The 9,039-nt window shown below is 46.6% G+C and overlaps 1 protein-coding gene across 1 annotated transcript in view; it reads right to left on the reverse strand.

The window, feature by feature from the left end:
• The window catches only part of LOC145408242 (uncharacterized), a 111,930-nt gene that overhangs the window by 23,310 nt on the left and 79,581 nt on the right, over positions 1–9,039 (reverse strand). The window contains exons 6-14 of the mRNA XM_080279001.1: positions 8,155–8,247; positions 5,243–5,365; positions 4,520–4,642; positions 3,960–4,047; positions 2,325–2,641; positions 1,459–1,595; positions 1,098–1,221; positions 546–665; positions 140–286 (exon numbers count right to left, since the gene is read on the reverse strand). Coding sequence (XP_080135127.1) covers positions 140–286; positions 546–665; positions 1,098–1,221; positions 1,459–1,595; positions 2,325–2,641; positions 3,960–4,047; positions 4,520–4,642; positions 5,243–5,365; positions 8,155–8,247 — 1,272 coding nt within the window. The remainder of the gene's footprint in view (positions 1–139; positions 287–545; positions 666–1,097; positions 1,222–1,458; positions 1,596–2,324; positions 2,642–3,959; positions 4,048–4,519; positions 4,643–5,242; positions 5,366–8,154; positions 8,248–9,039) is intronic.

Consider the following 9,039-nt stretch of genomic DNA (forward strand, 5'->3'; position numbering starts at 1 on the left):
GTGTGTGTGTGTGTGTGTGTGTGTGTGTGTGTGTGTGTGTGTGTGTTTGTGTGTGTACCTATGTGTGTGTGTGTGTGTGTGTGTGTGTGTATCTATGCATGTGTGCGTGTGCGTGCAGTCCCCCCATCCTAGTACTCACGTGTGTGTATAGTGAAGTCCTTCGTCTGCTCAGCATACGTCACCTCTCGCCACGGGTCCAGGTTCCCGGGCAACGACGGCTCCTCCTCCTCCTCCGCCACTCCAGAGTCGTCCTCGAGAAGGGTCACACTTGGGAAGTCCTCGGAAACTGGAGGATGATAAGGTTAGGTTAGGTTAGATTAGGTTAGGTTGGGTTGGGTTAAGTTGGGCTAGGTTGGGTTAGGTTAGGTTGGGTTGGAATGGGTTGGGCTGGGTTTGGGTTGGGTTAGACTGGGATAAGCCACACATCAATTCACTCATCATTCACGCTTTCCAGAATTTCATGTCATGAGTAGTTTGAACATCCATTCCATATTCTCAGTAATCCTAACGCCGCCTGCAGTGAGGGGCCTTCCTGCGCCACTCACCGTCGCAGTGCTTCCCCCGGACGAGGATGTACCCGGGGCGGCAGGAGCAGGTGTAGGAGCCGAGGGTGTTGTGGCACTCGTGTTCGCAGCCACCGTTCTCCATCTTGCACTCGTCAACGTCTGCAACACAAGAGGTGGGGGTGCTGGAGAGGGGGACGCCTTCACGTGGTGGCACTGACTTAGACGGGTGCTAAGTTTCATGGTTATACAAACGTCTCTGAACTTTCCCTCTGTTCCCCAAGAGCAAGATGATGAACTTCAGGAAAAGGATAACTTCAACCTGCAGTTCTCTGGCTTAACGTTCAGAAAAGCCTGGGATCACCAAACGGCAACAATTACAGGTAGACAGACAGACAAACATTATCTATCTACCTGTCTATCTGTTTATATATACAGATGTAAATAAAGAGATAAATGACCGGAGTGATGAACTGATACGTGTGCTGAAGTCAGGGGCAAGGATGTCGTATTAAGTGTCCGGGAAAAATATGCGGACAGACAGGAAGTGAGACAGATGGACAGATAAATACACAGAGAGATATATATTGGTACCAAGACAGGATGTGGCGTCACTGGCGAGGGTGTAGCCGCGGGTGCAGGTACAGGTGTAGCTGCCCTGGGTGTTGACACATTCCTGGTCACACCTGTGGCTGCCCGTCGCACACTCGTCTTCGTCCTGCACCGGAAAAACAAAAAAACAAAAAAAGGAACTGAATGTCGATGATTTGTTTTGTACTCTAGCTTTGTACTTTCCGTTTTTCTTCGACCTCTCTCCTTCCCAAACATACTCCACTAAAAACACCAATATCGATGCTACTGATAAATATATAGGAACGGATGGCACACTAATATCATCATCATCATCATCATCATCATCATCATTATCATCAGCATCACAACAAACTGGGCTCACCTGGCAGGATCGTTTATCGGGCTGCAGCAGGTGTCCGGGGTGGCAGGAGCATGTGGCACCCCCAGGGCCGTGGCGGCACATGTGTTGGCACCCTCCGTTGGCATCCAGGCACGAGTTGATCACCTCCATGTTGATCACTGCAAGGATGACAACAGTGGTGGCAACGTGAGAAGGACGAGAAATGTGAAGAAAACAGTGGTGGCGACCTGAGAAGAAGGTGAAATGTGAAGAAAACAATGGTGGCAAAGTAAAAAGGACGAGAAATGTGAAGAATGTTTGCAAAGGAGGCAGACACAGAAATAATACAACACGTACATGACTGGTGGAAGAGAAGGGAAGAAGACACAGAAATAACAGGGATTGTGGAAAGCTATGGTCTGCCCCACAAGAGAATTGACATTGTTAGCGTGGAACCTGGTTATCTTAAGAATCTTGGATAACAAAAAGACAAAACATAAGATAATCCTCGTTTCCCTAATCAAGCGTCCCACATTCACGTAAATAATGTTGTGAAAATTAGGGTTCAGTTCTTTGATTGCACCAACATATGAATCAGAGAAAATCCCCAGGTACAAATATCCCTCCCTCTCTACCCCACTTTCCCTCCCCTATTCTTTGAGGCTTACGAGTCTTCACAGCCGTGTGCCAATAGAGAGAGAGTAGTTTCCAAACCCACAGTTCACTTATCTGAATTGCTTTTTATGACATACAGGGAATAAGTCAAGTTCTTCCTCCTCTTCTCCACGGATAACAAGATCATGTTTCTGAAAGCATAACATAAATTCCAATCTCGTTCATGAAGCACAGAATAAGAGATGAATATCTGTTACGAGAAGTATTTGGTTTCCTAAAATTTGTCGACTCACTGTAGCATGATCGATTGTCAGTGCCCAGTTGGTAGCCCTTCCTGCAGAGACACTCGTAGGAGCCCCAGGTGTTTTGGCACTGGTGGGTACAGGTGCCGGGCGTCTGGCACTCGTCGATGTCCACGCACGAGAACTGATTGGGTGCCAAGGTGAGGCCGGGGGGGCAGGTGCACACGGCCCGCCCACCCTCCGCCCTACACCCGCCCTCACACCCACCCCTGCTCGCTCCACAAGGGTCCACGGCCTCGCATCCACCCTCAGGCACTCCACAGAGGTCAACAGGCTCGCATCTTTGCCCATCCACACCCAGTCGGTACCTGAAGAAAGGTGAATGAAGGTTCAGATTAATAACTATCGAATGCACGAAGTAGCCTCACAATCAATCCTACACCCACTCTCGTCCCTGCCTTCCCTACACACACACACACACACACACACACACACACACACACACACACACACTGTACAATGCGTCACTGCTTCCTGGCGCTTTCGGGATTAAAACAGCTGACGGGCGTATACACTAACACACACACACCCCATCTAATATTTCCCCTCTGCTTCCTCTCACTTTCCTCTGCTGGCTAACACTCCCTAAGCTGAGAGAGGCTTGGTGTGTTTCTCAGGCTATTATTCTTTCTGATATGTTAGGAAGGAGATTTTTATATGCAAGGAAGAAGGAACCAAAGGCCAGAAACCCGCAATATAGTTCCCTCCAAGCAAAAGTAAAATATGAAATAAAAAGCAAAGGTGGTGGACAAGTTTTAAATGTGAAGCAGACTCAGTGGAATAAATAGTGAACGAACTATTGTCAACAAATGCATATGACACGACCCACCATACGTACGCGCACACGCACACACACACACACACACACACACACACACACACTCACACTTTGCTGGAAGGACATAAGAGTGAGGGGAGTGGAAATGAGTTATCTGAGAGGAGCATGTGGGGTTGCAAGAAAGAGACAGACAGACAGCTGAGGAAGATTGGGAACGCTGTGGAGTTAATAAAGATATACCGAAAAATGCTGGAGGTACCTTGAGATTGGCTGGTCATGTAGGAAGAGTGGAGAGTGAGTGACTGACAAGGAGAGAGTATGTGAGTGCGACAGAAAAGGTTACGGGGGAGGGGAGAGCCGGCGATTGGTGGGGGGAGGAGGGGGGTCCGAGGAGGAGGGGAGAGGGAGGCCGAGGATGAGGTGGAAGGCTGGAGAAGTATATGAATGAGAGTGGTGTGAATTGGAGGGAGGACAGATTGATGACGGAGGACAAGGCGACGTGGAGGCGAATTATTCATGTCTACCCCACCCTGGATTTTGGCATCTATTAATATATATAATTATTTTCTGAATTGTCAGATATTGCGTAACTTCCTTTTTTTTTACCTGTTTGGTTCGTCTTAATTTAACGTGGCAAAGATTTTCGTTCCTAAGTAGGTTATTTTCACGTACTCACGGCCAGAAAAATGAATACAACGGTTCCCCATCCTTTTCATAGCACTTCTTCGTGACCAGCAACATATACTAGTGTTAATCTACTGTTACAACTAAGGAGTGAAGTTAGAGGGATGGTAGTTTTAGGCCAAGTTAGAGTAGAAGGAGTATAGTATTATTTCTGGCATACTCACCCAGGTCGACAGGAACACATCACCATTCCGGAGGAGTCGTCGCAGAAGTGGTCGCAGCCGCCGTTCCTGCCTCCACACACCTCCTCACCTGCAGCACACACCAAAAAACACATCAACAGCCTGCATCACACACACACACACACACACACACACACACACACACACGCATACTTGTCACCCCATTCCCGCCACCCCACACCATTCTCACACTGTTCCTGCCTCCCACAAGTCATCCTAGAGTTTCTACCTGCATTTACACCTTTACCTGCCCATTTTCCCACCTTAATATACCCTTTCTTTGCTTGCCTACCCCCTCTCCCTCTCTCCACTCTACCTACCAACTTACTGCTTACCTTCCTTTCCTACCTCTTCTTACTACCTGCATATCTCCACAGCCTACCTGCTAACCTACTACTTACCTTCCTTTCTTACCTGCATAACTTCCTAGCCTACCTGCTTACCTATCTGCCTACTTCCCTATTTGCCTCTTTGCCTATCTGCTTGCCTTCCATTCCTACCTCTTTTCCGTACTCCCCTACCTGCCTTCCACCTTTCCTCACCTCTACAAGTGCGGGCGTCAGGTAGGAGTACGAGACTGGGTGGACAGGTACAGTAGAAGGAGCCCTCCGTGTTGACGCATTCGTGGGAGCAGCCGCCGTTGTCTTCCAAGCACTCATTTTGGTCTGTAGGGGTGCAAGCTGGTTAATAAATGGCCAGATTAATAATAACCCTTTAGAATAAAATGTAGTGTGTGTTGTAGCACCACTCAGCCCCGTTCACCTCTATCACTCACGGGGCACTGCAAAGACGATGTTGACAAACCTTTCCCAGGTCAGTGATTTGTGGTTAAGATGCCCCGGACCCCTGAAGGCCGATGCACCTTCTGACAGCGGGTTTTATGGGTGTTTGTCTAGAAAGTGGCGTCAACCTGCTACAGTACAGAGTAAGTGGAATTTTAAGTGGCTGTGACGAGGGTAGGGTGGTGGATTTCGCTAGTTACCAAGTCTGTAATCACACTTCTGTTTGTACACTTCCCAGGACTGGTGATGGCTTGGCAGTTCTTACTCAGCGTTGATATAAAAGCAGTCCTATATTATGAAAAGTGCTTCTATTCGCCCAGTATTCTAATAACATACTTCTTACAACAGGCATCAGCATTGTTAATCAATGTTCAGGAGAATGTGTGTGGAAATCAATCTATTAGTTTCAAAACTGCATCTATTTATCTCATACTGTAGTAACCTAACTGACTCTCTGACAACATGACGACTGAACATACGTACCTGTGCACGTGTGGTGGTCGTGCATGAGGTAGTACCCTGGTCTGCAGCAACACGTGTACGACCCAATGGTGTTCACGCACGTCTGGCCACATCCACCGTTGTTCACCACGCATTCGTCTCGATCTGGGAGGCATACGGGAATACGGAACTTAACTGGGGAAACACACACACACGGCGACGCTAACACATACGAGGACAAATAATACGAGGACAGAGGTGAATAATACAGAGACGCTGATACATAAATACAAATACAGTGACATATAATACGGGTACAAATATACGCATACGGAGACAAATATACGAGGAGAGAGAGACAGAAAATACGTGGCCCTGATACATAATGGGATACAGGATCATACAAAGACGATTTTCAACCACTCCAGTTCAATGATATGTTTTCAGACGATTTTATTCAGCTATAGAGGGTTTCTGAATTGGATGGATCAGAGTTAAACTTCATAAACCCCCTCACTGCTTCAGGTTCTAGTAGTAGTAGTAGTAGTAGTAGTAGTAGTAGATGTGGTGGTGGTGGTGGTAGGAGTAGCAGTAGTTGTGGTTGTGTTGGTAGTGGAGATGGCGGTGATGGTGGTGGCTGGGGTAGTGGTGGTGGTGGTAGTAGTAGTGGCAGTAGTAGTAGTAGCAGTAGTAGTAGTAGTAGTAGCAGTAGTAATGGTAGTAGTAGTGGTAGTAGTAATAGTAGTAGTAGTAGTAGTAGCAATCCCAGTGGACTGCAGGCTAAAGTTACCCTTCCCCTGCAGTCCCCCCTCCTCTTGGTGGATAGGGAGTCACCCGGTTATGTCAGCGCCACCACGTGAAGGCGCCCCTCTCCAGAACCACTTAAAGCCCTTACAGAGTTAAAGAAATTCGGTTGGTGATGGCGAGGATAGAATAAGTCACCAGATGGAAGGGGTTACGTTGCAGGGAGTCTTCTTGCATGGCTATCCTTGTCTCAGCCTCACAGAAGTTTATATCATAGCCATAGTTTTCTCTTCACCAGGCTCGAAAGAATCACTATACTCCTTTAACTCTAACTTGGCCTAAAATTGCCATCCCTCCATCTTAATGCTGAGTTGTAACCATGGATTAACGCTAAAATGTGATGCTAGTCATGAAGAAGTGCTAAGGACAGGATGTAAAGCCGAAAGTATTATTGTTTTTTTTCTGTCGATCATGAAACAAGCTGCACAGGAAGAAAAACAACAAGGCCAAGTTTAGGTGAAAGGAGTATAGTTTTGTTGCTGTCTGCTTTCCTTTGTACTCCTTCTTTGTATCTTCCAGGTCAAGTCGCCGAGGGAAATGTGTTACGAGTCTCCTGAGGCTACGGAGATACGAAGTGCAGAGGATCCGGAAGTTGCAAGACGGAGTTACGATCAGTTGCTAGTTCTTGTTGATCTCTTGTGTATTTTCTTCTTCTAACTTTCTTGCGGAGGAGAGGAGGGAAAGGGAGGAGAGGAGGGAGGAGAGGTGAGGAGAGAGGAGGAGGGGAGGAGAGATGAGAGGCGGGTGGGAAAGGGGAGAGGAGGAGAGCAAAGAGAGGGTAAGTAGGGGAGGAGAGGAAGGGAGAGAAGACAGAGGAGAGGTGAGAAGAGGAGAGGAGAGAAGACAGGGGGAGGGAAGGAGAGATGAGAGGAGGGTGGGAAAGGGGAGAAGAGGAAAGCAAAGAGGAGGAGGGTAAGAAAGGGGAGGAGAGGAAGGGAGGAAAGAGTGTGGGAAGAGAAGAAGAGAAGAGGTAAGAAGAGGAGAGAAAGAGAGAGGAGAAGAGAGTGGAGAGAAGAATGAAGATGGAGGGTAGGAGAGGAAATGAGAAGAGAGAGAAAAGAGAGAAGAGAAGAGGAAGATAAAGGAGAGGAGCTAAGGGAAAGAGAGGAAAGAAAAGAAGAGCTGAGGAGAGGTAAGGAAACAAGAAGAGAGAATAAGAAATGAGAAGAGGATAAGAAAGATCGAGAAAGAGGATGAGGAGGAGAGAAGAAGGAAGGAGAAGAGGAGGAGAGATGAAGAAGAAACGAGAAGAGAAGAAGAGAGAGAAAAACGAAGGAGGAGGAGCGAAGGTGAAAGGAGAGGGCAAGAAAAAGGAACAGGAGTGAAAGGGAGAGAGTGGAAAGGGAAAGCGATGAATCCAGCACCCAACCCAGACACCCTTTCCCCGATGATTTAGAATTAGAGTCTGGATCAGCTGTAAGTACTTCGTTGCTAGTAGTTAGCAGTTAGTAGTTTGTTCGTTAACATCCCAAGCCTGGCTCTACTTACCTCTTATAGTACCATGGAGTGGGGAAAATACAATAAGACACGCTACACTACATTTATACAATTTTTAGTACACTGTTCCTAATCTATTCCTTACTCCTTTTGTAATACGGTAGCGTGAGAGTCTTTTGCCTTATATTAGATTAGATTTATGAAGTATATGTCGGGAAATTATTTAAACTCTCCCGTAACGCCATATTTTTGTGAATTTATTATCCGATATTACATAACCTTTGAAACAGAACTAGACCAATACATTCCACAGCCCTTCACCTACCGGGAATATCGTCAAGTGTAATATTCAAGGTAATATCACACGGTTTATTTCAAGGAAGGGCAGTACCGAGCCCATTAATGAAAGAAATACCAGCAAGAAGCCGTCTCATTATTTTTTTGTTTACGTATGTGAAAGAAAAACTGTGTACCTTTTTTACGGAAAGAAATTTTCACGCGTTTTAAACAATTATGTACTACCAAAAGTAGAGTGGTTTATCTATCTGTCCGTCTGTCTGTCTACCCATCTATCTGTCTATCTATCTGTGTGTGTTTGTGTATGTAGGCATGTATGTATTTACTGGAGATAATCACTTACCTTCATGACTGTTGCACACACACACACACACACACACACACACACACACACACACACACACACACACACTCACCGTACTGGCATCGTGAGCCGTGGAAGCCCCTGGGACACACGCAGCGGCTGAACACACACCGCCCTCCGTTGTGGCACACCATACGCCCACATCCTGCCGAAGGAGAGAGACACGCCCATTAAAAACACCTGTCTACTCACCTGTCTCGATAATTACAAATGCCTAAACCGTCTACACACCTGTCCCGTTAATACACCTGTCACACTTGTCAATCATGCCGTCATAATTATCTCCATCACCTGTCGTCTTTACACACCATCTGGTCACGCACTGAGGGAGGGATGGAAATTACCCCCGCCAGTGAAATGGAGGAGGTTATGTTTTCACCTGTGTCTGTCTGTGTACAAGATATCTCACAAAGCTGTTGTCAGATTTTAAAGAACTCTCGTATTTAGGTCGACGGTGGGTCAAGAAAGAGCTGATTACATTTTGAGGAGGATCCGGAGCCAAACGTAAGAATTTATAAGAAATCTAATTAGCGTCGGCGGAGGTATGCGCTCTCCGGAACATACTAGAATAATAATTATTAAAAAAATCATGGTACATCACTGGTGTCACAGGAGTTAGGTGGAAATGTTCAGTGTATTAAAAATTTCTGTTTTGTTCACTTTTACTCCTCAAAATAAAATGTTTTAAAGCTGTTCTCTCTCTCTCTCTCTCTCTCTCTCTCTCTCTCTCTCTCTCTCTCTCTCTCTCTCTCTCTCTCTCTCTCTCTCTCTCTCTCTCTTTCTCTCTCTCTCTCTCTCTCTCTCTCTCTCTCTCTCTCTCTCTCTCTCTCTCTCAGGTAGACAGGGAAACGCAAGGAGATGAAGGGGAGAAGGTGTGGCTGTCGAAGGTAAGTACCACACCATCCATCACACACTCGGAGGTCTCATTCTTCGTGGT

The sequence above is a fragment of the Coenobita brevimanus genome, chromosome 76 (assembly GCF_032717465.1).
Source record: "Coenobita brevimanus isolate Jiangsu-jjx chromosome 76, ASM3271746v2, whole genome shotgun sequence".
NCBI lineage: Eukaryota > Metazoa > Arthropoda > Malacostraca > Decapoda > Coenobitidae > Coenobita > Coenobita brevimanus.